General features: G+C 58.1%; 3 protein-coding genes across 9 annotated transcripts in view; 2 read left to right on the top strand and 1 right to left on the bottom strand.

Annotated features, from left to right (window-relative positions):
• The window catches only part of CEP250 (centrosomal protein 250), a 37,158-nt gene extending 35,630 nt beyond the window's left edge, over positions 1-1,528 (top strand). For all 6 annotated transcript variants that reach the window (XM_055721632.1, XM_055721631.1, XM_055721630.1 and 3 more), the window contains one exon: positions 513-1,528. The gene's annotated coding sequence lies outside the window, so the exon portion shown is untranslated. The remainder of the gene's footprint in view (positions 1-512) is intronic.
• Positions 1,529-2,652: 1,124 nt separating this feature from the next.
• Positions 2,653-17,167, bottom strand: LOC102052136 (sacsin-like). Its single transcript, XM_055721625.1, has 7 exons — positions 17,087-17,167; positions 16,566-16,653; positions 16,329-16,431; positions 15,874-16,020; positions 14,193-15,525; positions 13,905-13,993; positions 2,653-13,286 (listed from the first exon to the last, which is right to left on the bottom strand). Exons 1-7 carry the CDS (start codon positions 17,107-17,109, stop codon positions 3,208-3,210), a joined length of 11,862 nt encoding a protein of 3,953 aa, XP_055577600.1. The 5' UTR covers positions 17,110-17,167; the 3' UTR covers positions 2,653-3,207.
• Positions 17,168-21,577: 4,410 nt separating this feature from the next.
• On the top strand, positions 21,578-24,221 carry LOC129737007 (immunoglobulin superfamily member 1-like). 2 transcript variants are annotated; one of them, XM_055723022.1, is made up of 6 exons: positions 21,578-21,752; positions 21,843-21,878; positions 22,060-22,329; positions 22,579-22,863; positions 23,497-23,691; positions 24,091-24,221. In XM_055723022.1, exons 1-6 carry the CDS (start codon positions 21,719-21,721, stop codon positions 24,108-24,110), a joined length of 840 nt encoding a protein of 279 aa, XP_055578997.1. In that variant the 5' UTR covers positions 21,578-21,718; the 3' UTR covers positions 24,111-24,221. The 2 variants fall into 2 exon arrangements, with proteins under 2 accessions (XP_055578997.1, XP_055578996.1); XM_055723021.1 differs by having other exon boundaries at positions 21,828-21,878.
• Positions 24,222-27,506: the final 3,285 nt, after the last annotated feature.

Here is a 27,506-nt window from a genome sequence, read left to right as displayed (position 1 = left end):
TGCAAGTGGACAAGCTTTTGTTTTGTTAAACAGTTTTAGTTCTTCAGCATTTCCAGTGTTTCTTGTTCCTTCAGACACATGAATATTGCATAAACACAGGGAGGAGGAGAGCTTTTGTTAAAACAAGTGAAATGTCCAACACTTACCTTGCAAAAAAGAGATTATCAGGACACCATCAGAGGTCCTTTGGGCATAAAGGTACCCATTAGTCAACATACACATCTGTATTGAAACACATACGCATACCATATTGTTGATACGTAACTCAGAATATCCAAATGTGGTTGTAACTAACAAAATCTGATATTCAGTAACTTTTTAAGGAGGACCTTCCCGGGGCTTATGTGCTCACACAGTTTTTAGAAATGAAAAAAACTGGGAGAGCAATTGCTGATAATCTGATTTTGGTAGCTACTCATTAGCATTCTCCTGATTAGGATAGGAAAGTAACTGAATTTAGCTAATGTTAACAAACTTGTATGTAATTTCAATCTTTTTTTTTTTTTCCCTAGTCTAAATGAGATGTCTGATCTTTGTCTTAATGGAGGAGTTTCTGCCAAGCCAAAGACAAAGAATCAAGGCTCATGGAGGTGAGAAATGGGGTGAGCTCCTGTGCAAAGCCATTCCCTGCCTTTTACCTATATTCCTCTCATATAGAGGACAGCTGGTGCTGTCAAACCTTACCTTATGATGAGTATTAGAATCTATAAAGCATTATTTCAGGCAAACGATTTCTGGGGACAAAATACGAGTATGCAAGAACAAAAGCATAGGCAAGGAGAGAGAACTGTATGGAAAAGGAAGTCCAAACAAGAAATTAGTAATCCCTGAAAATCAGGACAACTTCTGGGACACATCTGTGCTAGGGCAGGTACTCCAACAAAACAAAAGGACATAAAGCTTGAGCTACACACAATTAAAGCTAACATAACTGAACAGGAATAAAATTGCACCTTATGCAGTGCCGGTTCTGTTTTGCATATGTTAGCCCCTTGTCTCCTCTTACTTCTTACTCTGCTTTTTGAGAAAAACAACTTGCTTCTACCAAGGAGAGAAGTTAAAAGTTTTGAAGATATTAACACCAGGCACATGACAGAAGTCCAGAAGCTGAGATCAGGATTACATTTAGGGTCAGATTTACAAGGTGCTTCTGAATAGGACCCTTCACACTATCACAAAGACGCCAGTGCAGGTTCCCTAGCTGGAGATCTATTTAGCAACAGAAAATCTCGAGAGAGTAACAGCACTGAAAACCTGGTGTGCTGGGCTTTAGTATGTGAATAACACCAAAGAATAAAAATGTGGAACCCAAAGCTGCTGTTCTGGAAACAGAGACTTAGAAGCTGGGGCAGCCTCTGAACCTTCTTTTCCTGCAGCGGAGCATCTGCAGCATCATGGGGTTCCTGTTGTGCGCCCTTCCTGGAAATGTGTTATGTTTTGCTGTGGGGAAGGGGGGTGCATTTGTTCTGTTTACATTTGGAAGCATTTCCTAGTGACAGATTTTTTTAAATAAAAAGTATGAACTGGCGTCTAACGATCAGTTGCATAGGTGTGGTATAGCTATGCCAGCATGAGGTAAGGAGAGCAGTGCAATGGAATGAGCTTCCATAGTGCTGATGGTCTTGTTCACCCCCCACTATTCTCTGCTTATTTAAATCAGTGGGGAATAGAACCCAGAGGCAAAAAGAACTTCAGTCATCATGGTTTTGTGCCAAATCTGGCTAGTAAAAAAAATTTTTTTTTGATTGTTAGTGTGGTTTATGATGACAACAATTTGGAATCTTCAGATGTCTCTTAGATGTTCAACTTCATCCTGCATGACATTCTGTTAAGTGCGATGTTCAGTTAGGTGTATTAATAGGATTGAGTATTCATGTAGACCTCATTAAAGGGATCAAAAATCACATGCATGTAAATTCTTATGTGGAATTACAATCCAAATGAGATATTTCCAGGGGAACTCACAGAGCTTTGACCAGTGCTTTCAAGATCTTTATCTGTAATTAAAGGAGAAAAAAAACCTTTTAACAGCAACAAAAAAAAATTGCTGCAACAAGGCTTTTACCATCAGTGCTGTTGCTCCTTCCTCCAGAGGTCAGACCACACTGCTGCTCCTCCAGCCAACCACCTCTCCCACCATCCTTAGGGCTACTTTAACTATTTAGTGGGAACGAGCTACAGCTGCACATTGTCCATGTCAATCAACTCACCACCTCTGCATGAAAGGCCACAGCTACATATTATCGATGCTAATCAACCCACTGCCTTCATTCCTCTACAAAAGATTATGAAAAAGAGTTATACTGAGGCAGAAAACAGTCTCAGCTTCACATATGAAAAAAAGCCGAGGCTCTGAGCTGTCCATTTCCCTCAGGGATCAGGGAGAACTCCTTGGTTGCTGGTCGGTGCCATGAAACACTGCCCAGGAAAAGGTTGGGGTGGGGAAGAAGGGTGAGGGGGCAGGAAATAAAGTGATATGTATAACTAGGAAAGCAAGCAAGAACAAAAGAAAGAAAATCATTATGCCCCTGCCTCTTCATGCTTAGCTTGGATCTTAATGCTAGGTGCAGCCTTGGACCTCCAGACAGAGCTGAACTGAAAGAGGTTCAGAGGGATTGATGCCAAAAAATCGGAGACAAAACTCTCTAATAATCAGTTTGGAGTTTCAGAAAGCAGGCATTGTTTATTTTTGGCCCCGGATATACAGGGGATAATTTCCACCCAGCATGCATACTGACTTTATTCGCTGTTTATCTTTATATGGCTGATCTATACATGTAAATGACATTTCTGAGAAACTATTAGCATATGCATTACAGTTCCAAGAACTACTTATCATATCTACACTGTTACTACACTTGTGGCCTAATGTATTGGGGGTCCTCTGATGGTCTTTTGGGACATCTTCATCCTTTCTTGATCCTCTTCGTCATCTTCCTTTTCTTATCCTTTTCATGACCTTTTCTTCTGGCCCTGTTTCAGCACTCTTGGTTTATGTCTTGGTCTTGGACCAGTTCTTACCTACTTAATAGCTAAACTATACAATGCAGCATTCTGCTAGTAGCTAAATGACATAATACAGCATTGTACAGCTCGGCCATGTCACTGATACGTTAGTTACAACATTTACAGTTAAGCACACTGTTAAACTTCCCCCGGTATCAGTTCCGTGGCCCAGGTGGCAGTGTCCCCTCTGTGGGGACACCCTCACATCCTGCCCACGTGGTCCTGCAGCCTCTCCAGCACACCTTGCGCCCTCCTCAGTACCTCCTCCTCATCCACGCTGTGGAATGCCTCCTCAGGGGTGGTGGGGAAGCGGTGGCAGCTGGGGTACTGTGTGGCCTTGCCATCCACGCCACAGCCGTGCAGCCACTTCACCTCCTCTGCCAAGCCCTTCAGCTTCGGCTGCGCTACCTCCAGCCATCGGGCCAGGCCCACCAGCCCCATTCCGGCCTCAAAGGCCTCACCATGGCAAAGTATGGCAGCCACCAGTGCCTTCTGCAGGGTCTGGTGCACCTTGAAGAGGACCCAGTTGGGGCAGCCGCGCCTGAAGTCATTGTAGGCTGCCTGCAGGTCGCTCTTGGCCTGCCGCAACCACCGCTGGGCCTCTGGGATGGGTGGAACTGGGGCCATGGCCACCTCACTGCCCAGCTGGGAGCCATGGTGGTCCTGTCCCCAGCAGGGGAGGTAGAGGTCCTGCGGCACCTTTGGCTGCTTGGCATCGCACAGCTGCCAGGAGGTTGCCAGGCCATGATGCACACTGCCATTCACCTCTGCCACAGCCTCCTCCTGTAGCCCCTCCTCCAGCTCTGGTTCCACGACCTTCTCTGGCTCTGGTGCAGCACCCGGCAGCGCCACATCATTCTCCTCCAGAACAGTGGCCACTTCCCCTGGCTTCTGGCAGACCAGCATTTCACGCAGCACTGACAAGGCAGGTGCCTCCAGCTGTCCACCCAGGATGGTATTGATCTCCTGCGCCAGCGTCTCCACGATCCTCAGCTGCTGCCGGCCCAGCACCAACTCGGCATGCCGGATGTAGAGGAGCCGCTGGGTACCACCAGCCTGGCACACGTAGATGACCCGTGACTGGGAGCTGCCCTCCACCTTTGCACCACAGTGGACCAGAACAGTGCGGATGTCCTCGCAGCACTGCACTTTCAGCTGCTCCAAGGAAAAGCCTCCATCCTCCTTCACACTCATCACAGCCCTGTGGCTCTGCCACTGGAGGAGGGCCTCCAGCCCCCTCCTAAAGCACGGTGATACCAGGAGGGTCTGCAGACGCTTCTGCCCAGCGCAGTGAGAACCGTAGCGACACGGCCGCAGTCTGCGCTCCTCCAGCTGCTGCTCGGTCACCTCCGAGAGCAACCGTGGCTGCAGGCGCTCCGGTAGCATCTGCAGCAGCCACCAGGCGTTACACCTAACCCCTGGTAGTTCAGCCATAAACACGAAGGCCCTCTCCAAGGCCCTACAGGTATTTGAGGACACGCAGTCATTGAAGTACAGCCTGTGGGATGACTCAAGGCAGTCAGCAGTGCTCAGCAAGTACAGCTCAGCCACAGTGGAGAAATCAGGGAGTTCCTGTGCCTCCTGCAGCAGTTGGAAGAAGCGTCGTGTAGCCAGCAGGACTGTATTCTTCTGGATAGCATTGAGGATCCCACTGGCTTGGCTCTCCTGGTGGATTTGGGTCAGGACATAGCTGTAGTGAGTCAGTGTGGGAAGCAGGACCACCCCAAGGTGTTGCAGGAGTTCCACATAGAGAGCAATGCAGGGGTCAGGTGTGAGGAGGTAGGGGTAAAAGTCAGCCTCATCCAGGAGCGAGTTCACCACTTGCGATGGCATGGCCATGTCCCCTGACTTGGCCAGCACCACAGGCAGTGAGGCGAGGTGCTCTGCATCCACCTCCTTCAGATGGGTCTGCAAGAAGTTGTACACCTTCTGGAGTACTTTGGCCCGTGTGTTCACCTGCTCTGGTGTCTGGCAGGCTGCCCGGCAAACCTTCTCCAGGTTGGCCACCACCAGGGCAGTAGGTATCTCCACAAGGACTTCCATAGCCTTCAGGTCATCCTGCTTGAGTGTGAAGGACTTTGGCAGGATGCTGGCTGATGTCCACAGCAGCTGAGCTACATCCTCTTGGCAGTAGTAAACACTGCCCTTCAGGGCCACGGGCTTAGTGCAGGCTGCAAAAGGGGGGTGGAGGTTCACCAGATCTGGGGGAATGTCCAGTGGAGGCATGAAGCGGATGGAGGCAATTTGCTCCAGGAAACCCATGGATGAGGGATCATCCAACAGGGTGTTAAGGTTGTTGAGCATCTCATGCTGTTGCAGCTGCAGGTCTTCAGCATGGCACCTTGCCTGAGTGGCTTCATACTCTATCTTTTTGGCCAGTGCCACAAAATCCTGCACAGAGAGGGTGGTGCACACACCCACCTCAAGCAGGAAAGCTGTGGCAGCTGTACGGTTGTAATCCAAGTCCACAAAGAAAGACTCGGGCACGAAGCGGTATTGGAGCTGCAGATTGCGGAAGGAGGGTGTGTTGTCATAGAAGTAGGAGGCCAGGCGCAGCACACCGTGGGAGTCGGGTATAAAAGCCACAGTCTGAAAAGCTTTCACAGCAGCTTCCTTGAACTTAATGTCATAGGGGTGTTGCAGGTCAAAGAATAAGCGCAAAGCTTCCATAAGTTGTTGCGCTGTGAGCTGGGACAGCCGGGGCAGCACTACAGACGTAAAGAGCTGCTTGTCATCTGTGAGCTCCCACTGCAAATCCTTGGCCAGCAGCTGGTGGTTCCTGTCTGCTGTAAGCAGCAACGTGTCCTTGTCCAGGCTGTACAGGGCCAGGGCACGTGGGACCTGGCTGCTGAGCAAGAGCACCTTGCGGTAGGGTTTCACGGGGACGTACTCCCCATCATGCTTCCTGAATAGAGGCAGGAGCTGGAGCTGCTGCTGTGCCGACAAATCCAGTTTTCCCTGCACAAAGCCCAGCAGAGCAGTCACATCCCACTCAGTTAAGTTCTTCCAGTGGAGGTCAGCTCTGGTGCCTGCCAACCAGGCCACCACAGCCCTAGGCTCTGTGGCCTGCAGTGTCCTTGCCTGCAGGCAGAAGGCGGCAAAGTTAAAAGGCAGCAGGGACAGCTGGAGCACAGGGATGCCCAGTTTGTGCAGCACCTTGGCCACATCCGTGTCACAATTAAAAAGAACATTGGGGAGGGAGGACAGTGGCAGTCGCTGCTTCAAGTCTCCGTCATGCCCCTGAACAGGCAGCACTTCCAAATCCTGGAGGTGATCCATGAATGAATCCATATTGGTGTTTATCTCTTCTTTGGTCATTTTGACTGGGTAGACCACAGCGCTGAAGAAGCTCCACAGCTCCTTAAGCCACACCTGCCCCTCTGTGGTCCAGTTCAGCTGAGCCAGAGCCTCCTGGATGAGCGGTGTGGCCTCCAGGAGGCCCAGCATCTTCACAAAGCAGGGCAGGGCCAAGTCCGAGGTCAACCTGTCAATGAAGAGGTGGCAGTGGCGGGGAAAGAGGTGGGCAAAAGTGCTGTGGAACACTGGGTGGTGGGTGCTGAGGGCGTTCAGGCAGCCGTCTTGTGTGGCCAGCAAGGGAAGGCCTTCCAGTTCTAGTTCCACTTCTGCCTTGTCCGTGCTCGTGGGCTCCAGGCAGTGCCTCAGCAGGATGGAGCAGCTCTCTGCTGTCCTTATGGGTGTCTCAGCCAACCTGCACGGCACAGGGAGTGCCAGGGCCCTGAGGAAGCGCCGGAGGGAGTCTGGCTGAAAGGCAATGGCGTCCACATTGGCTTCAATGAACTCCTTGTAGATATGCCGCAGGTGGATGAATGCTGGCACCAGGTTCATGTTCAGGCGCTGCAGCACCTCCTGGAGAACTGGCTCAGGCTTTGACTTGAGGAAGTATGGCTCTGTTAGCACATCCCCACCACCTGGAGATGCCCAGGTCATTGTCACTGTGCTGTCAGGTTGCTTCAGGTGGTACACAGGCATCAGGGGTAGGCGTGCACGACTGAGGTGCCTATAGACTTCCCTCACCATGTTTTGAAAGGTGGGTAGCACCTCTGTCCCAGCAGGGAAGAAGTGGAGGTAGTGGGAGGTCAGGCACTTCTGGCAGTCTGACAAAGACTTAAACTGGAGCCCTTCAGGCTGCAGGGCTTCCCACTGCCTGGTGAGAAAGGCACAGTACAGGGGAGGCACCAAGCGCCGGAGTAAGAAGCTATTCCAGGCTTCCTCTGTGCTGCCTGTGTCCTGACGGAGATTGCGCCTGGCCGCATCCACAGCGAAGTTGGCATTGATGTGCACAGGCAGCCCTGTGGTCAGCGGCAACGGGAGGGTGCAGAAAGCTTTGCCCATGACTTTGTCCAAGTGCAATGGCTTCAGGCAGGCAGCCACAGCCCCGTAGGGCAGCCGCCCAGGCACTGGAGACTCCTCAGCCCCTTCCTGCACCCCAATTTGGGACATCACCCTCCACACACTGCTGGCCTTAGCCGTGCTGGTTTTGATTGTCATGATATAGGAGAGAGAGGTGGGGCTGTTCCCATCAACAGTTTGGCTCAATCTCTCTTGAAAACCCCGTCTCAGCTCTGCATCACCATTTCCCAGTTCTGTGGCAACCCGCAGCCTCTCCAATGCCTGTTCCCCATCTGGGGGGATCTCGGAGAAAACCACAGTGTGGAGGTGCCGGAGGAAGAGCACCAAGTCCTCTCCTTCCTCAGCCAGTACTGTCTCCATGTCCCTGAGGTCTTGGTCCCGCACGACCATGCCAGACACCCTGGAGATGGCAGCCCCACTTGCAGTGCGAAGAGGCAGCCGGAAGATGACACCCTTGTTCAGGTTGAAAAGGGAGGGTAGGAAGGTGCCATAAATGTCTGGAAAGGTCTTCTTGAATTCAGGGTTGACAGCGAACATCCCACCAGGACTCTCCATTGTGGCATTAGGCACATAGTAGAGATGGGGATCAAAGACACACAGTGCACTGTCTCCAGTAAGGAAGGCTGGGCAGTCAGTAAAGTGGAAGACAGTGTTGAAGCCAAGGCCATATTTGCCTGTGACATCCTGCCGGCCTTGCTTGCTACCCACCCCCAGACGCTGAATGCCTTCGATGTCCTGCTGCTGGAAGGGGCTGTCATTGTAGATGCAAAGGGCAGGGCCCTGCAGGAAGTTCCAGTTGTCACTGAAAGTGGCATCCGCTGGGTGCTGCCGGCGGTCCCACACAAAGTGCACAAGCCCTGCACCAGCATCATCTGCATTCTGGAGCAACTCTGCCACTATATCACGAGCAGATGCCGGGTACTCACCCAAGATGTTCTTCAGCCGTGTGGGCAAGTCCTCATGGGCACCAAATGGCTGCACCCAGGAGTTCAGGTCTCCAGTGAGCAGCCGGTTCCTCTCCAGCGCCCGGTGGCGTGTGGTAGGCACCCCACAGCGCAGGGCTGTGGCTCGGGACAGCTGTTCGTGGCACAGCAGGACATCTCTGTCCACCGGCATCCATGGCGTGTCATTGAAGCAGAGCTTGTCGCATGAACGCAAGATGCCCTCCTGGTCAGGTAGAAAGAGTTGCTGGGTCTGGTAGGCATCAAGCTCTTTGTCAACTGCCATCAAGCCAGAAGACACCAGCTGCAAGGCCAGAGCCAGCTCTGCGGCAGGCAGCGGCTCCCCAGCATACATGTCTGCCAGCGTGCAGAGCACTCGGGCATAATCCTCCCAGGCAAACGTGTGGCGCAGCCCCACACACTCCCAGAGTTGGCTGTAGCGCCGGTACTGCTCTGGGAGCTGGTGAAGGTATGGGGCAGCCTCAAATGAGAGCCTTTCAGCCACAGCCATGACGGGCACAAAGCAGGAGCCCACCAAGATGAAGGGCTCCCTTTTGGCCACTGCAGAAATCACTTCATCACAGCTGGAGCGATCTCTCTGGAGCAGCTTGTCCAGGTACCTGTAGCAGCTGTGGGTGCTGTCCTGCAGGGTCTCCAAAGAGAGAGCGTTGGAGCTGCGGCTCAGTGCCTGCAGCTGCTCAAGGACTCTAGCTGCTGGTGGCTGCCGGTCCAGTCCCAAAAAGGATGTGACCTCCTTAGGGATGCTGAAGTTTTCCCCCAGCATTTTGGAAGCCAAGACAGGGTGGATGAGTCCCACTAGTAGGGCATGGAGGTGATGGTAGAGCTGGGCAGCTGGCAACAGCGCATGGTCACCAGTGGGCAGCACAGCAGGGAGGAAGGGCACAGTCTGGAAAGCTGCCTGCGTGGTGTTGTCCACCCTCTCCTCCACTGCATCCTGAAGCAGCTGAAGGATGCATACAGCCCTCTGGCAGGCCTGGGCATGGTCCTTGGTCCAAATAAGCCGCACTGTCTTTGCCCGCTCCAGCAGCTCTGGCAGAGTCATCCTGTCCTTAACCATGCCCAACCTCTCCAGTTGGCTTAGTATTCCCGGGGAAAGGAAGGCATCCCCCATGGGGAAGCGCCCGTCCTTAGGGTCATACAAAGTGGCAGTGCGGCCTCCAGGATGCACCAGGTGATTGATGAGCTGCAGGTGGCCATGAGGGGTGGCAGGAATGCAGGGCACTCTCTGCAGCACTTTGTCCACATCATCATGGGAAATATCCAGTGCATGGAGAAGCAGCGGTTCCCGATCAACAGCAGAGAGGTCTTTCAAGTTGGGAAGCACAAGCTCACAGTAAAAGCGGGGCCAGTCATAGGTGCCAGCATCCACTGCCTTCCCGAGGCCCCTGTGCACGTGCTCTGGCAAGTGCACAGCTAACAGGGGACGGGGCAGGGTATTGGCAAAGACACGCTTCGCAACGGCACCCAGCTTAGGGTGTCTGACCACAGCCTGGTGCAGGAACCGGGCATCCTGCAGTGAGCACCAAGAGCAGCCATCAGAAAACAGCCTGGGACCATCCCTGGCTGCCATAGCCTGGTAGAAACCAGTCACAGCCTCCACGTAGGGGTAGCGGGCAGTGTTAGAGTCCGGCCAGAAGACATGGTATTCATAGCTCTTCAGCTCACCTGCCTCATGCATGATGCGGAGCTGGTCCAGTGCCTGGAGCCAGGCAGCTGGCACAGCATTGCGGAGCAGCACCCGGTTCCACTTGCCCTGGTGTGCCGTGTCCCACAGCCCCTTGCGATTGGAGAGGATGCTGAAGGCCCCATGCACGTGGATTGGCAGCCCTGAGTTGACTGGCATGGGAAGGTGGCAGAAGACTCGCCCCTCCTCGGCATCTAGACGCGGCACCCACTTATCATCTGCAGTCAGGGCCAGGGGAAGGGCCACGCCAGCCATGGGAGACGGAGGGTGGAGCCCTGCTTGCCTGTTCTGATGAAACAGTTCCAGCAGCTCCCCATCACCCTGACACACCAAAACTAGGTAGTGCCACGTGGTCTTAAATGACTCCTCGCAGGCTGTGAACTGCTCGATAGCTGCCCGGCTTGGGGGGCCCCCAGGGGCCCCCAGGTCTCGGATCAGCTTTCGCCGTAGCATGGCCAGAGGCATGGTGTCCCTCGCAGAGGTGGCCGTGTGTGGCAGCATCTCCAGGGACATCTCCCTCACTCCCTTGAGGAAGAGCAGCAGGAGCCGGTTAGAGCCAAGGAAGCTGGTGCCAAGGGACTGGATGCGCTCTGTACCAAAGGCCTCTGAGCAAATCTGTGACTTTACAGCTTCCTCTTCAGTGCGGAAAGGCAGGCGGAAAAGGCTCCCTGGAAAGGGTCCTGGCTCAGGCAGGCGGCACCCAAAGATACCGTGGTAGGGCCAGAACTGCTCTGCAAAAGCACGGAGGATGCGTGGTCGGTTGGAGAAGTCCAGGCGGATGCCAGGGCAGCCAGGTATGGGCATGTGCTTTCCCAGATGGGTGCCGTTGGGATCAAAGATGAGTAGTGTCTCCCCGCTCAGCACTGCTGGCACATCAGTGACACGGTAGACGGAGCTGAAGCCCAGGCCAAAGCGCCCAATCTGGCCTGCCTGGCCCTCCTTTGTAGCAGCCCCGACCCGTGTGATGTTACGGAGGTCATCCTCCGTGAAGAGGGCGTTGTTGTAAGCCCAGAGGGCTGGGCCATGGCAGGCAGCCATGCCAGGGTCTAGCAGCCCAGAGGTGGCCTTTCTGCAGCATCGGAGGTCCAGGAGGAAGCGGCACACAGTAGCTCCAGCATCCTCGGCATTCTGGACCATCTCTGTGAAGAGGTCGCTCTCCTCACCATACTCCTGGAGGATGTTGCGGAGCCGTAAGGTGATGGGCTCAGAGGGACCACAGGCTGTGAATGGCTCTGGCCCCAGCACCCGCGTACTGAGCAGCTCTGCACCAAGGAATATGGCTGTGCTGGATGGCACCGCCTCATGCACCACCTCCTGAACATCCTCCTCTGGCTCCAGGTCCATGTCCAGGTACACGGTAGAGGCAGCTGGGCGGAGGGCAAAGCCTGAGCCCTCCAGGATCCTCACAGGAACCGGCACGGTGCCCTCACCCCGGTGCCCCCGGCTCTTAAGCCACTCCAGGACAGCTACAGCCACCTGCAACTCTGCTGCGGTGCCAGCTCTGGAGCTTCGAGTGTCTATGTCCTGCCCCAGGCAGCGCAGGGCCGCAGCCGCCCTCTCCTCACTCACCCTCGCCTCCACGCCCCAAGCCCTGAAGAGGCAGCTGTAGGGCAGGAACTCAGGGGGCACGCAGGGCACCAGCTTCCCCAGTTCCTGCTCCAGCTCCTCAGGATAGCCCAGCACGGCATCACGTGGCTGGGCAAACCCAGCCCCAGTCCACACCACAGCATCATCTGGGGCAGCCCCAAAGGTCTTCAGGTTCTCCTGCATGTGCCGATAGACAGGCTGGAGTGCACGAACTACCTCACCCACATCCCTGCACCCTACCAGCTTTCTCAGCTGCTCCCACACTTTCTGTGGTGGGGGAGGCTGGCTCAGCCCCAGCTTCTGCTCTGCCTCTGGCACAAAGGCATCTGTCAGATGCATGGCCAGCCCAACCAGGGGCTGGTACTGGGCGGACCGCAGCTTCCTGGGGGGCAGGAAGGGCTGCTTAGGATTCCTGGTGCACTCAGAACGAGGCACCCATGGCAGGGCCTGGAGCTCCCTAAGATGTTCAGCGCTGAAGCCAGCCAGTGCCTTGGGGCAGTTGCAGACCTTGATCAGTGCCTGAGCCCTGCCCAGAGCCGCTGCATCATGCTGACTCACGCTCGCTGCAGCCTCTAGGATGTCAAAAGGCGTCAGGCACCCCTCACCCTGCCGCAAGCCCAGGGCTCTCAGGGCACGGAGCACGGGTGGGCTGCGAAAGGCAGCAGGAGGAAAGTGCTCAGGGCCCAGCAGCGCCCGCAGGGTGCTGTTGCAGGGGTCATAGAGGTCTTGCGGACGTGCAGGGCCTTTGGGGGATTCCAGGAAGGCCAGCCTGCTGCACGCCTGCTGGAGCGGGGGGCTCTGTGCAAAGAGTACGTCTCCGTGCTGCAGCACCCAAAGCAGCAGAGCCTGTTTCTCGGCCACCAGCCCTGCATAGGCACCCCGGGCCACAGCCCTGATGGCCACCAGCGCCATGCAGGCTGTACTGACAAGGGGCTTCTTCAGCCTCCCCAGGAGCTGCCGGTCAGCTTCATCCCGGCACTGCAACATGGCCTCTGGCAGCACCACATCTCTGGGCAGCTCCAGCCCTGGCTCCAGCACCGGGGTGGCACTGGCTGGCACCAGCCCTGTGGGCTGTGGGGCAGCCAAGCAGGGCAGTGGGACAAAGAGGGGCAAAGCAGCCAGGGTGGCACTGTCCTCCTTTCTTAGGGATGGGAGGTCTGCCAGGTAGAGCCGGAGGGAGTCCACGTCTGAGGCAGGCAGCGAGGCCAGGCGGGAGGCCACAGCTGCAGCCCCCTGCCTGCCCAGGGCCCGCAGGGCGCCAAGTGGGGATGCAGGCAGGACATAGTGGGACAGGGAGCGCTGCCACACACCTGGCAGCACCACTGGGCAACCCAGGACCTCCAGCACAGAGGCCACAGCAGGTGGCAGGTGCTGGTCCTCACCTGCCTGAAAGATAAGACTGGACTGGGGTATCAGTGGAGCCAGGCAGATGCTGGGGGCATCCAGTGGGGACAGGGGGACGAGAGGGAGCCCCTCCAGAGGGCCCAGGTCTTCCACGTGGTGAGCCAGGAATTGCCACAGGGCTGGGAACCAGGAGGCTGGGGGCTGGGGAGGGCCTTGGGCTGGGCACCAGGTCACTGGGGTTGAAGACTGGGATGTCCAGGTCGGGGGCAGAGCCAAGCGCAGGGTCTGGGCAGTCACGGCTGGGTTCAGCAGAACCAGGTTGGAGAAGAGCCCTGTGCACAGGAGGCAGAGGCTGGGTGAGGAGTACGTGGGACCTGGGACCTGGCAGGGAAAGAACCTGAGATCTGCAGGTGATGGGGCAACGGGGAGGATGGGAGGACCTGGGCTCTGGAGGGCCACTGGATACCCTAATAGGAGGAACAGTGGAAGCCCAGACTGGTGGGGATGGAGGAGATCTGAGAGGGAAAGAGGTGTCAGGGGTACCAGTACTGGGGGGCAGAGAGGTCCTCAGATGGGGAACACAGGGAGACCCAGGATCTGAGGGAGGACAGAGGGGATGGGGGGTTGTGGGAAGAAGAGCAAGGACAGGGGAGTCCCTGGAGACACAGGGAGACATGGGATAGGAGAGGTGGCCCTGGGCTCAGACAACACACCCCAAACCGGAGGAGAGACAGTGGGACTTGGGCTCCAGAGTGCTGTTGGGTGGATGGGGGAAGCCCAGAGAGAGGCCTCAGACAGCGATCAGGGACCCCAGGCTTGCACAGGGAGTATCAGCGTGGTACAGGGAGATACTGGGGCTGCAGAGGAGCCCCAGGGGGTGCCTAGGGGTGCTGGGGTTTAGAGGGAGATCAGGGGACCCAAAGGTGGTCCAGGGACCCCCTGTGTCTTACCTGCCTTGGCAATGCCTCGCAGGAGGCTGTCCAAGCCCGGCTCCAGATCCGAGGGCAGGAAGGACCCGGCCAGGCCGGGCAGGAGCTGCCTGTGGGGACAAACAGAGGTGCCGGGGGATGGGAGAGGGGATGGGGCTCAGCCCCCACTCGGTGTTACCAGGGGAGCAGAGGTGGGCAGGGGAGCACCCACATGCCCAGGTTCAACCACAGCCTCCCACTTTCAGCTCAAGAGCATGGGGCAACTGGCTCACCTGCCCACTCCTGCTGGGAACAGGGCTGCGCACTCACCTGGGGCAGATGGATGTGTCCACATAGACGATGGCTGATGCAGTTCCGAAGGCCACGAAGGTCCCATCAGCACGAGGCAGGAGGGGGAGACCCTGCAGTTCGGCATGGTGCCCATCCCCAGCCACGTAGCGCAGCAGGGAGAGCCGGTCAGTGGCTGGGAGGTCTACAGCCTCACGGTGCCGCAGCACCTTCCGCACGTGGCCTGCCGTGGCCTCCCGCACGCCCTCCGCCATCCCCAGAGCCAGCACCCTCCGGACATGGGCTGGGACCTCAGCCACCGGCTCCCCAGCTGCCACCAGCAAGGCTCGGACTGCCTGCCGTGCGGCCACGTCCCCCGCCACCTCCGGCAGCAGCACAGCCTCGGGGGCCCGCAGCTGCCCTGGGGTCCCCTCCGTGGCCGGCACCAGGCTGCAGGCAGCTGCCAGCTCCCGGCAGATGTGGCTCACCAAGCTGTGGATGCGGCCACAGCTCGGCATGCTCTCGGGGTCCGGCCAGATGCTGTAGGCATCTGCGTCAGACAGAGACATGGCCACGGTAGCCATGTGGCTGTAGATCCGTGGCAGGAGATTAAGCAGCAGCAGAGCATTCCAGCGGGCATCATCCTCACCCTCCTCACCCTCCTCTGGCCAGCGGAGGTGGCGGCGATCATCTGAGAGGGCAAATGGAGCGCTGGCATGGACAGGCAGCCCTGTGACCATCTCATCTGTGGCTGGCAGGGGTAGGAAACAGCACAGCCGCCCCTGGCAGGACCCATGGAGCGGGTGCGCCAGGCTCAGCTCAGGGTAGCAACCCAGCCCTGCACCCAGTGCCACGGTCGGCCCCTCTGTGGCCCGACCTGTGGCCACCAGCCACTTGCTGTCATCCTCCACCCCATCCCCATGCAGGGACACCAGGCACCATGTCAGACTCAGCCCTTCAGCCCCTGATGGCCCTGGGACAGGGAGAGGCTGCTGAGATGCCACAAGGGTCCCCATGAGTGTCTGGACCCCATCAGGGGCCACGTGATGCACAGCCACCCGGCGGACATGGCGGAGGAAAAGGAGGGCCAGAGGGGCCTCAGTGAGGAAGGTCTGGAGAAGGCTGCGGAGGCGCTGAGGATCAGAGACGCCTGCAGTGATTCTCGAGGGTTGCCGGCGGAGGGGGAAGCGGAAGAGGGTGCCTTGGGGAGAGCCACGGTGCTGTCCCACAGCTTCCAGCCCAGCCAAGAAGGGCTCGAAAAGGCCAGGAAGGTCCTGGGTTGCAGAGATGTCCCAGCGGGCACCGGCACCTGGCAGCACCTGGCATTCAGGGTCCAGTACTCCCAAGGATGGATGGCTCAGCACACCTGGCAGGTCTGGGGACAGGGGAACCATGAGGCCACAGGGACAACATGGACACCACTGCCTCCCCAGATCGTCCCAACCCATCACCCGAACTTGAATCTTCAAGTTCAGCCCCACAGTGCCTCCCATGGTCCCAAGCTTAATCCCAATTCATCAGTCCTCCCTCAGTTTGCCCCTGCAGCCCTGCCCTCCATTGCCACACAGCCTCCCAGTGCTTCAGGTTTCCTCACTTCAGACACAGCCCTCCACTTTGCACCCCCTCGGTGCCCCCCAGTGGCCCCTGGCACGTGTAGGTCAGTGCCTCCAGTACAACCCATGTCCCCAGTTCAATTGCAGTCAAGGTCCCCAGTGCTGCTCACCAGTGAGATGGTAGACGGAGGTGAAGCCCAGGCCAAAGCGCCCGACGGTGCTGGGGTCCTTCTGCTTGTGTGACACCCCCGGGTGCAGGAGCCCTGCCCAGTCCCGGGGGGACATCAGGGCGTCATTGTAGGCCAGGAGGGCTGGGCCTGGGGGGTCAGGACCATAGGTTAGGGGAGACTTGGGACATGTATGGAGGATTGTGACCCTCACTCAGTGTCCCCACAATCTCAGCACCCCCCCCCGCTCCAGTCCCACAAAAGTGCCCCAAGTACCACTGAGCCCTCCCAGTATCCTCAGTGCCCCCCGCCCCCCCCAGAACACCAGGATTCAGTTCCTGCAGTCCACTCTGATCCCTCTTCAATTCACCACCAGTATCCCCCAGTCCCTCCCCGTATGTGCCAGTGCCACCCCTGCACTTTGTCCAGTTTCTTGCAGCACCCACAGTGCCTCTCACCCTGGGTGCCTGCCAGCCCTCCTCCAGCGATGTTGAACTCCCGCTCGTCGGACACGAACACAACCTCGTTAGCGCCAGCATCGTCCGCGTTCTGCACCAGCTCCTGGGGTCGGGGTCAGTGCTCAGCCCGGAGGGCACCAGCCCACCTTCCCAGCAAGACCCAGGAGCTGGTGCTGGGCAAGGGCCACCACCCACAGCGGGGCCCTGCGGTCTGCCCAGTGGGGCAGGGGGTCTCACCTTGAGGATCTGCCCCCCATCAGGGTACTTCTGCAGGATGCTGTGCAGGTAGTCAAGGAAGGTGGGTGCCTGCTGGCAGAAAGCCTCCCTGCAAAGCAAAGAAACGGGGCGGGGGGTGGCGGGGGGGGGGGGGGGGTGGGGCAGGAGGGGTAGCCTCCATGGGTAACCAGGACCCCCATGTCCTTCTGAGATCCCTCATCCCCCTCCTTGGGGGGTGTGGGAGGGTGTCAAGGACCCTATCTCCTCCCAGGACCCACTGAGCCAACCACTTCCGAGGACCCCCCACCTCCCCAAAGCCCCCGTCTCTTCCTGGGATCCTCCAGCAACCCTCAAACTTCCCCGTATCCCCCAGCAAGCCCTGAGCCCCCGTAGCCCCCACCTCCCTCTGGGACCCTTCAGGTCTCCCCACTACCTCCGGAGCTCCGCGTCACACCAACACCCCCAGTCACACTGGAACACTCCGGCCACCCCGCACGCCCCTGCATGAAGCACCAGTGCCCCCCCCAGCGCCCCCCACTCACGGACTGGGCTGCGCGCGGGCCATGGGCACGCCGCGGGGAGGATGCACCGCTCTCACCGCCGCGCCCCGCTGGCCAGGCGGCCCTGGCCCCGCCCCCGCCCCCGCCCCCGCCCCCGCCCCCGCCCCGAAGTTTCGTTTCCCGGCACACAGCGCCCGGCGCCGGGGAAGGGGCGGGCCCTGGGGCGGGGCGAACCGGAGGTGGCCGAGGAGCAGGGAGAACGTGGGGGCAGGGCAGCGGGGTGGGGAAGAACGTGGGGCGTGTCTGTGGGGTGACAGGGGGCTTTGGAGCGTGGCTGTGGGGAGGGGGGCAGCACGGCCGTGGGTTGGAGGGCTGTGGTGGGACTGATGAGAGGGAAGGCTCAGCAGGTCTCTTCCAACGCCCAGTGGCCCTGGCCAAGAGGAGACTCGGGGTGACCTTGAGCCCACCCAACTCCTTCAAACAGGTCACCTCTTAGAGGGCTGGCCCTGCCTGGTGGACCTGGCAGACCCTATGTGGCATGTCCCCATGGACAGGCAGCCGAAGACACCCCACAGTCACAAGAACTGTGTGGGGACAGAGGGGATGGGAGGATACGAGGACCTGGAGGGCGCTGAGAAAAGCATCTCCAGGGACACAGGACCCTGCAGAGTCCCTGAGCCCAGGGGCGGTCAGGACAGGGGGCTGCTGAGGGATGGGGGCAGTGAAGGTCTGTGCTGCGGACTCAGCTGGGCAGAGCTGAACCTATGGCCATCCACAGGGGTTTCTGCGTGAGGTAGTGTGGCGTATGAAGACAAGGACCCCAGATGAGACCCTTCATGACATACATAAGTGCTGGTTATAATCACTTTCCCACCCCAGTTCTGCCCTGAGCCAAGCCTGTGTGCAACAAAGCACCTTTACAGCCAGAACACTCCATGGAGCTGTTGGCTCCCTCCGTGCTCCTCCAAGGAGCCCTCCCCTTCCCAGAGCAGGACTGGGGCTGTGGGAGGCTTTGGGCAGCCCCTCCTTGCAGGCAGGTGTGCACAGAACTGATTTGCAGGTGAGCTCAGAGAGGCAGATTTAGCGCTAATTGCTTCCTCACTACATTTTAAGGCATCATCACTCTGCCACCTGGCACCCAGACGATGAACAAAGCCTATTCTCAAAAAGGGCCCTTACAAGGCAGGACCAGGACGTGTGTCCAGGTGGGGAATACAGGACAGTACATGTGTCAAGGATGGGGAGGGACCAAGACGTATCTGGGGGCAACGTATGGGAGTCAGACATGCATCCAGGAAGATGTTGGACCATGATATGCATTTATTGAGGGCAACTACCTCAGACCGGGGCCTCACAGACCCTCTTCATACACCCACCCACCCATCTCTCTGTCTCTCACCATCTCACTACAGGGTGCAGGCTGCTGGGGCAGGGTAGCACACCAGCCAGTGTCCACAGATTGTCTGGGGGGAGGTTACATGGGGCCATCAGCACCGAGGACGAGGCTGGGAGGGACAGGGACCCCAGGCGGGTAGTTTCTGGTCTCCTGCCTATAACTGGCCTTGAGAATCATCTGAGCTGTCCTGGATGAAGGGGCTGTATCAAATGGATCTTGGGGACCACATGGAGATCATTTGCACTGTATAGATCACGTGAGACCAATTTAGGCCACGTGGACTCTTTGTATGGAGGGCACAGGAAATCACACTGACTGCACTGACGAAGGCTGCAAGGATATGGTCTTGGAACGTGTCAGGGCAAGAACACCTAGGACACACTGCCTTGGGGTGAGTGTAGGACGACTTTCAGGGAATGCAGTGGGGCACCTCTTCAGGGAAGCCTTCTCACCTTTCTCCTGCCACCTTGCTCCTGACCACAGTGGTTTACAGGTCAGCGTTTTGTGGCTTCACTCCCTCTCCATGCACAGTCACACTCGGCTCTTCATGCCCATGAGCCTCAGAGCTGTGGTGGGACTGGGGACAGCATATACTATACGTGCCAGTGCTGGGCTGTGATGTTCCTCTTCTGCAGGGATGGAGATGGGGCCCCCAGCATTGCCAGGACCCACTGGCTGGCCAGGGTGACAGTGGGCCACGGGTCTGCTGCTGCACCAGAAGGATGGAACCAGCTGTCCCACTGGGGTCCCATGTCCCCTAGAACTGGCAGTTGTTACATTACATGATAAAAAGCTCATCTGCAGGTACATGGAGCACAGACGAACCAGGGCCAGTGAAGGTGTAACTGCTCAGCAATAGTGACTTGTATCCAAGCAGTGACCTCGTAGGGAAGGTGAGGGTGTCAGACTGCAGAAGGGGTTAAACTGGCTGGGAGCAGGAATGCCAGAGACTTTGACTCCTGTGGTCAGGGAGTGAAATTTCCTGTGCTGATAAGAGCTGCAGCAGCCCTGATGCAATGCTGGCCAGTAGAGCTGGGGGGTGAACCCATGCCTGCAGGATTGGTTCTTCAGTGCTGCATCTTTCCAGACTCTTTGTAGAACCGATTAAGGTGGCAAGACTTGGCCCGATGCATTGTTCATTAAAGCCTTTTATACTTGAGCTCAAATTCACCTCAAGGGGTCCGGTAAGGGGCACGTCCTGGTCAGCCAGAAGGGAGCAGGATGAGGCTGTTGGTGCTGTTTGTGTGAGAGTGCTCTGTGTGCCCATATCGATCTGTGTGGCTGGCGTATAGGTGTGCATGCACCTCTGTCTTCTGGAAATACACGTCAGCTCCACAGCTGTCAGCTCCACAGCTGGTTGGACCTGGGGGTGTGGGGTGCGGCAGCCTCCTCTGCCTCAGGCTGCTGGATGCAGCAGTCCCTAACAGTGGAAAGGGAAAAGCTCTTTCCATGGTCCCACACCCTGGACTTGCACCCAGAGGTGACGAATGGTGTGAGAAAAGGCTTGGTGGAGGAAGGCCCAGGACTCCAGCATGCCCATGGGGTTGGCCTGGTGGCGATGCCACCAGCTCTGTCCTGGGCTGGTGTCAGGACAGCAGGGTGAGCCAGGAGCTTGCTCTCCACGGGCCACTGATGCAGCCTGGTGTCCCCTAGTCCAGTGTGGACAGTGGAGGCCATTGAGATGAATGAGCCCAAAGGGGGGCTGTCCAAGGAGATGCCAAGAATTGGTCAAGCCTGGGGGGGCAAAGGGGGGTTAGACAGGAGATGGGGCCAGAAGAGGTGCCCCCAGAAAAGGAGAAGGCCACAGGGCACTCTGCTGTAAAACTTCTACCCCATGAAATCTCCAAGGGAGACCAAAAGGGCTGAAGGGGGAAGAAAGAAAAGGGTAGAGAGGGTCTAGGGGGACCACCTCCGGGAGCCCTAGAGAAGCCCAGTGGCCACTTTGCCTTTTCCCCCTAGACAACAGCCAAACACTGCCTGCCCAGCCCTGAGCCCTGCAGTGTTGTTCCTGCTGGGGACAGTTGTAGCAGGGACTGTGCCCAGCCGGACGGCAGGATGTCCCTGCCCGCAGCCTGCAGGGTGGCAGGGAGCTACAGACGCCACAGCCTTCAGCAGCGTGGGATCCCTGGGCAAGGTGCCACCTGTCCCACACTGCTGCAGTCCCACAACCCATCCTTACCCTGCCCTCCTCCCTCCCACATTGCCCAAAGGTGCAAGCAGCTTCCACTGTTTAATTAACCCCTCATTATTGCCACAGGGACTGCTGGTCAGCCCAGACTAGCTGGCAGCCGAGGGGCTGGAGCCCAGGCTCCAGGTGAGGTGGAAGAGAGCAGTTATTTGGAGTGAGGACCTTGCCGTTGCTCCAGCATAGGACTGGTGAGCCAGGATGGATGAGGAATGGCGCCAGTGCCACGGAGTGGATCCAGACCTGTGGGAGATATTGCTGTCCCTCCTCCAATAGACAATATAGGCCAGGTGGGATAAAATGGCCCCTGAGGAGAACAAAAGGGAAGACAAGTTGCTTCCTTCCTATTCTACTCCAGAACCACCAAACCTGCTCCACAGCCTGGATGAAGCCTATGGCTGGACACAGTGTCCTTTCCTTCTCTCCGACCTGGTCTGCACTGCAGCAGGGGGACACCATGCAGGGTTTCTGGGCATGACGAGGCAGCCTGACATGGTGCAGAGGTCTTCCTGGACCTCGGAGAGATGGGATTTGCACAGCATGCTGTGGCAAAATCTATCCCAGGTCCATCAATGCTGCAGGAAAGTGGGGTGCCCTGTCTCTGAAGGGATGTAAAATTTACTTGCTATTCTATAGTCCCCTTTTTCTTCTGCCTTATTAAACCAGCTATTTTACGATGTCACTTGTTGGAGCTTCCTCACCAAGATTCAGAAAGAGTCCTGCGCTGTCTCTTCTCGCCTTGATTGCAAAACATCACCCTATTTGGCAAGGGCCGACAGGAAACTATTTCCCCATCAAGTGACCAGAGCTAAGAAAGAGAAACAAAAAGGTTCCCATAGCTTCTTTCCTAAGGTCCACAGGATCATACGATCAGGTTGTCACGGGTGTCCAAGCCCTGGGCAGGTGACTGGGACATTCTGGTTCCAGTTCAACCATCCTAGCCTCACAACTGTGTCTGCAGAAACCCAAGCCGTGCAACAGAAGGTGGCCTGTGGCATCAAGGGCATATCAGGACCCACGAGACACCACGCAGCTGCTCAGCGCCTCCAGCCAAAGCTTCCTCCGAGGAAGCCCTGCTTGAGCCGGAAGGGACATGGTGCTGCCCGTGACGCAGGTGCTAGCCTTCGGTGAGTGCCAGAGGCTGTGTGGGTTCCCAGAGGGTGACATGAGGTGTCTGGAGACTCCACAGAGCTGTTACACAGCTGTTTCTCTTGCAGGTGCTTGGCTGGTGGCACAGAGCAAGGCTACATCACGTGAGTATCAGGAGGCAGTAGACGGGGAGGTTGGACACATCTTGGGTCCCCCACCCATCTGCCAGGGCTCTTCCCCAGCCCCACAGAACAAAACCCACCCTAGTGATTGGGGCCAGTGGCAGGCTCGCTGCAGGGCACTGGGGGTCCCCGTCCGTCTGGCAGCACCTCTCTCCAAGTGCAGGTTCCCCCACAATCTCCGTCTTCCTGAAGCCGCCTGGGGTGATCCCACCAGGAGGCTCCGCCACCATCTGCTGCAGTTGCCAGCAGGACAGTGGGAATTTCGTGCTGTACAAGAACGGCCGTGAGCTCCGTACCCTGCAGCTGCATGGCACCAGGGCCGAGTTCCCCATCTTTAATGCCTCCCACCAGGACGCGGGTGCCTACACCTGCCACTGCCTGGGTGGAGGCACCGTGCTGGCTCGCAGCGAAACCCTGGACATCATGGTACAAGGTGAGGGGTGTGCTGTTACCCCTTCGCGTGGGGTCAGACGCCACATGGGCAGAGCAGGATGCAGGTAGCCACTTGGCTCCCCCGTCCACATGACGGGCAGGGACTGTCCCCTCTTACCTGGCTTGGAGAGGTGGGGACCATCTTCACCTCCACCTCAGCGAGGTGGTGGGGCGATGGAGATTCCCGGGGGGCTCCTGGCTCCACGTCAAAGCCCTGCATGCCTTCTCATGCCCTCTCCTCTCCCCACAGAGTTCCATCTACCCAAACCTATCCTCTCAGTCCTGCCTGGGCAGGAGGTGGCCACAGGCACTTATGTGATTTTCCGTTGCACCATCGTGCACCCCAGTGCTGGCTGTTTCCTGTACCTGGAGGGCCAGATCGAAGCCCTCAGCCTGCTCTCAAAGGAACGAGATCATTTCAACCTCTCCAGCGTGCATAAAGGCAATGGGGGCCGCTACAGCTGCCAGTGTTTCACCAGGGATGCTTCCTTCCAGTGGTCCGCAGCCAGCAAGCCGCTGGACTTGGTGGTGAGAGGTGAGCCACCCCCTGCCCCCTCCACGCTTTGCTCCCTTCCTGGCATCTGCTGCCTCCTGGGGGAACCAGAAAAGAGGGTGTGGGAGAAGGCAGCGGCTGTAATAGGGTCCAGGCAGAGGCTTGCAGCCACCTTCAGATGTGTTTGGTCCTTGCCAGCTCCTCAGAGACCCTTCAGATGACCTATAGACCCTATAGACACCGGGTTCCGAGGCTACCAGTTGTGGGGCAGGGGGCACCTATGCCCGCTCCCACCAGCCCCAGGGCCGGTGTGGGTCTGGCCGCAGCCCAGTGGTGCTGGCTCTGCGATCCTGTCCCGCGGCCTTTGGTGCCTCTGCGTGGGGTGACAGGCTGGAGCCGGTGGGTGGGGGGTCCCATGGGCAGGAATGCGGGAGGCAGAGCCGACAGGAGCCCTTGAGGCTCCCTACAAGCTTCCCCCTGTCCCTCTCCAGCCCAGGGGCTCCCCAGTGTGCCCCTTACCCACACGTGCCTGCTTGCCCTGGCAGCCCCCGTGTGCCCCTGCCACCCCCTCGGGCCCCCCTGCTGCCCCATGGGACTCCTTTGGCCTGGGAGCTCCCGGGGGGGCCGGGGGGCTGCTCCCGGGGGCCCCCAGTGACTGTCCCTCCCTGTCCCCAGCGGACTACACCCGCAGCAACGTGGCGCGCCTGGCGCTGGGGGCCGCGGTCCTGCTGCTGCTGGGGCTGCTGGTGGCCGCGGCCCCCCCGGCGCTGGGCGCAGCCCCCCCTGCGGCGGGCGGCGGGCGGGCCGGCGGCCCCGGCACTGGGACCAGTAAAGCAGCACTGGGATCCCACGCTGCCGCCGCACAGACGGGTAACTGAACCGCCGCTCCGCGAGCCGGGGAGCGGTGGGGGGGGGGGGGGGTTGTGTGTGTGTGCTGCGGAGGTCACTGCGGGCGGGGGGGGGGGGGCGGTCAGTGCGGGGGGGCTGCGGGGGGTCACTGCGGGCGGGGGGGGGCGGTCAGTGCGGGGGGGGGGGCTGCGGGGGTCACTGCGGGCACGAGGGGGGCGGTCAGTGCAGAGTGGGGGGCTCCTGTGGCAGCATCCCCCAATAACCAGTCCCTTGCCAGCCCCACGGACTGCCATTGCTCACATTCGTTTATTATTTTAAAACACTGACGAAACACATCACACCATGATCTATATATATAAATTTACTTTTATACAGATATAAATTTATATATATAGAACCTTTAAACCTCTGTATACTCAGGACATAAAGCTCCAGAATAGCTTCACTGGCTACAACAAAAGTATTTTTGTTATGAAAACACAAAGAGGAGGTGTGGATATCAAAAACGTGGGGAAAAAAAGAAATTAAAAACGAGTGCAAAATGAATGAAAGTGCAAAAAAGCTTTTGTTATCATAATCACGCTCCTTCCAAAATAGCCCCCCCTCCCTCCCGGGATGAGCGAGCCGCAGGCAGCGAGGGAAGGGGCTGCTGGAGGGGGCCAGGCTGCAGCCCTCAGCCCCTCCCCCCCGCCGAGAGCCCCCCTCCCCCAGGTTCAGGAGCCCCCACGCACCATCCCGCTTACAGCCCCCCCCCCCCCCCCGCCATGCCCCATTGCACCAGCTTCACCACTGCAGGCAGCAGCTGCTCCGAGTCCCCCCTCCTCACTGGAGGGTCTCTTTCTTTTCTAAAAGTGCTTGTGATCAAATGGTGATGCCGGGGGGGGGGGGGGGGGGGGGGGCGCAGAGGCCGGCCGCTGCGTCTGGCGAGGGGGACACGGCCGCCCTCCTTGGGCCGCTGCCCTTGGCCTCACGCCATCACAGGGCTGCCCCTTTCCCTGGGGAGGGAAAACACTGTCCCGAGGGGCTCCAGCTGTTCCCACCACCCAGCGTCGCCTGCGGACCAGGAGCTGCCCCGTGCCCAAGGCTGGAGCACGGAGCGGGACGTCTCCCACGGCTCCAGCTGAGCCCTGCCAGCACCGCCGGCAGCAGCAGCGGCAGGGGAGGCAGGAGCACAGGCTTGGGGGCCTCCACTGAAAAGAACATTTGACTTGGAAAAATTCTTCATCGACTCAGAAATTTCGGCTGGAGTCACACCTCTCCGAAGGACCCTGGCGAGGAACCGGTGGGCCAGACGGCCCCATTGTCCTCTACAGCTTCTCAGCGACACAGCAACGGCCACCCCTGGGAGGAGCAAGGCCGGGCAACAAGGGAAGGATGAAAACCTTTGGTGCTTCTGCCTTGGTGCTCCCTGAGCGGGGACTCCTGACCAGTGCTCTGTGGAGGTGGAGGACCTGCCAAGGCCAGGGCTGCAGCAAACCTTCTCCTGGCTTCCCTGCTGGGACCAGAGACAACTTGCGCTCACAGAGGACACGTCACCCAAGACCCTGGGACCAGAGCCTGCTGCCCCCACAGCCACAGAGACCACCACATTAAAACAGCGACACATCAACAGTAGGGGAAATGGCATCGTGGTACTGCCACAAACACCCATCCACACGTACACACACGATGCTTTGGGTTCGGTTCGGTTTGAAAGGAAAGAAGAAGAAGGTTGTAAGTTTTAACAGTAAATAGCCCTTACCACCTACAGACCCTGTAAGCTCTCTCACCAGATGAATCCAGCAGCTTTGTACCCACATGGCTGAGCTGGCCCGAGAGGCTGATGAACTGATGCTCAAGACAGCAGGCAAATGTGTGCGAGAGAGACCCTGGCATCTCACCTCCCCAGGCGGGGCTGGGGTCCCCGACAGCGGCTTCCTGCGCAGAGCTCAGACCCAGTGGAGAGCTGGGCTCCGGCTGCGCAGCCAGACCCCGCAGCCACGGGTGAGCGCCTGGGCAGCCCTGTCCAGCCTGCCTGCTCCTCCCAAGGGAGGTCAAAAGAGCCCAGGCATGGCAGCACCACACGGACACAGCTTCCCACCGATGCCCACGGCTGGCACAGCCCAGTGCACACCCCTCGGACTGTCTGCTGGTGCCCAGGCAGAGCACGGCTTGGCTGCACCCAACAGCAGAGCCCGTGCTGCTGGTGTTGGCGGTAGCCAGTGCTGCAGGCCAGCCAGGGCTCGGCTCACGGCACCCCTTCCCCCTCAGCAGGCATCTCCCGAGTCACCACCACTTCTGCTCGCCAGGACCCCGTGAGAGACAAGGCTCTCCATCCTTCACACTAGGCTCAGACTTGACGCCTGGGTAGCAGCTCCTCCCCCAGCACCCAGGGACAGTGCTTAGTCCCTTCCCCAACACACAGGATGACAGCATGAGGGAACGGGACAGTGACAATCACACGCTTTCATACGGTGTTTCCTTATGAGCTCAATAGCCATGTCCTGTGCAAGGGAGCCGTTCCACCCCAATCACACCTGGAGAGCTCTCAGCTCGCACGGCCTCACAGCTGAAGGTCCCAGGGCTCCTGTCCTCCCCCAGCACGCAGTGGTCCAGAAAGACTCCCCATCAACTGAAGAGACCAACTTCAGGACCATTTACTGCAGATCAGGGGTGACTGGGGGAGTGACTGCAGGACCCAGGGACACAGCTGTTCCTTCCCGCTCCCTCTCCACGGCCAGCCATGCTGCAGTGCTTGAAGAGATGGAAGAACATAAAAATGGAAAGGAGAGGGAGAGCTGCCTAAATCAAACCCAAGCATTGACAAAACAAATACACAGACTAGTTGCAAGTCCCGCATGAAGAGCAAGCAGCAGACGTTTCAAGAGCAGGTCAAATGTGACCCCAAATATTCAATAACAAAGAGTCAAAATGCTACATTTCCATGGGAAGCCTAGAACAGATTGACCCAGGTGTGACACTGGCTCCCAAGGCAGCGCTGCTCCGAGACACATTGCTGGTGCGCTTGTTAAAATCCCTTCATCCCTCCCTTTCGGCACTTGGGGAAGGGGAAAAAATTGTTTTGCCACCACTAAGTCATTCTTGGGAATGGGAAAGAAAGCGGACCAGGGACTCTGATACATCACTGCAAGCTATGGAGAGCCCTTGGGGCAGGTGGCCATGCTCTGGCACCGCGCTGCCCACTCACCACTGCTCCAACAGTCCCACCACAGGTGTGCACAGGATGACAGACCACAGCAAGAGCAACGTGGGTGCTGCCAGGAGACATGGGGACTGTCAGCAGCTGCCTGGGACTCTGCCAGGACCCCCCAGGCATGTTGGCTTCCCTGGCTCTGGAGTCCTAGCCTGCTCAGCATCTCCTCCGTTACAAGAGACAGTTACACGGGCATTCCCAAAGCATCCGCCCCCTTCCTGAAAAGGTGCTGTGTTACTAAAAGGACAGAAACCCCCCCAACCAGTTAACTGCTGAATTTTTTAGCTCTGCCAGTAAGGAGTCCAGGGACAGTAGAATATCCTGCTCTTCAGACAGCAAAATTTGGGGGCCTCACAAGGGCAAAAAAGGGGGAGAAGGCGGCTTGGCAGGATGGAGTCAGCCAACTCAAGAACACCTTCAGAAGCGAGCCATGGATCTGGCTATGGAGGAATGGATGCTTCTTGCCCTTGGCAGCTGTCTCCACTCTAGAAGGGGCCTTGCTTCTAATACAGAGACCAAAGAGGGCCTGACTCTCCTTTGCAGGTTTTTTAACTGCTGCAAGGGGAACAAGTTAACTGAGCATCCTTTCTCCCAGAGACTTGCTGGCCAAGGCAGCCTGAAGCGCAAGTGGAAATGGAGCTTG

The sequence above is a fragment of the Falco cherrug genome, chromosome 10 (assembly GCF_023634085.1).
Source record: "Falco cherrug isolate bFalChe1 chromosome 10, bFalChe1.pri, whole genome shotgun sequence".
NCBI lineage: Eukaryota > Metazoa > Chordata > Aves > Falconiformes > Falconidae > Falco > Falco cherrug.
This window is presented reverse-complemented; position numbering and strand designations above follow the sequence as displayed.

Coding starts and splice junctions, on each gene's coding strand:
- LOC102052136 (XM_055721625.1), bottom strand. CDS start 17,109: ATGGCCCGCGCGCAGCCCAGTCC. Junction 16,432..16,565: donor ATGGGGGGCAGATCCTCAAG/GTGAGACCCCCT, acceptor CCCCGACCCCAG/GAGCTGGTGCAGAACGCGGA. Junction 16,021..16,328: donor AGGGCTGGCAGGCACCCAGG/GTGAGAGGCACT, acceptor CTGACCCCCCAG/GCCCAGCCCTCCTGGCCTAC.
- LOC129737007 (XM_055723021.1), top strand. CDS start 21,719: ATGGTGCTGCCCGTGACGCAGGTGCTAGCCTTCG. Junction 21,879..22,059: donor ACAGAGCAAGGCTACATCAC/GTGAGTATCAGG, acceptor CTCCAAGTGCAG/GTTCCCCCACAATCTCCGTC. Junction 22,330..22,578: donor CCTGGACATCATGGTACAAG/GTGAGGGGTGTG, acceptor CTCTCCCCACAG/AGTTCCATCTACCCAAACCT.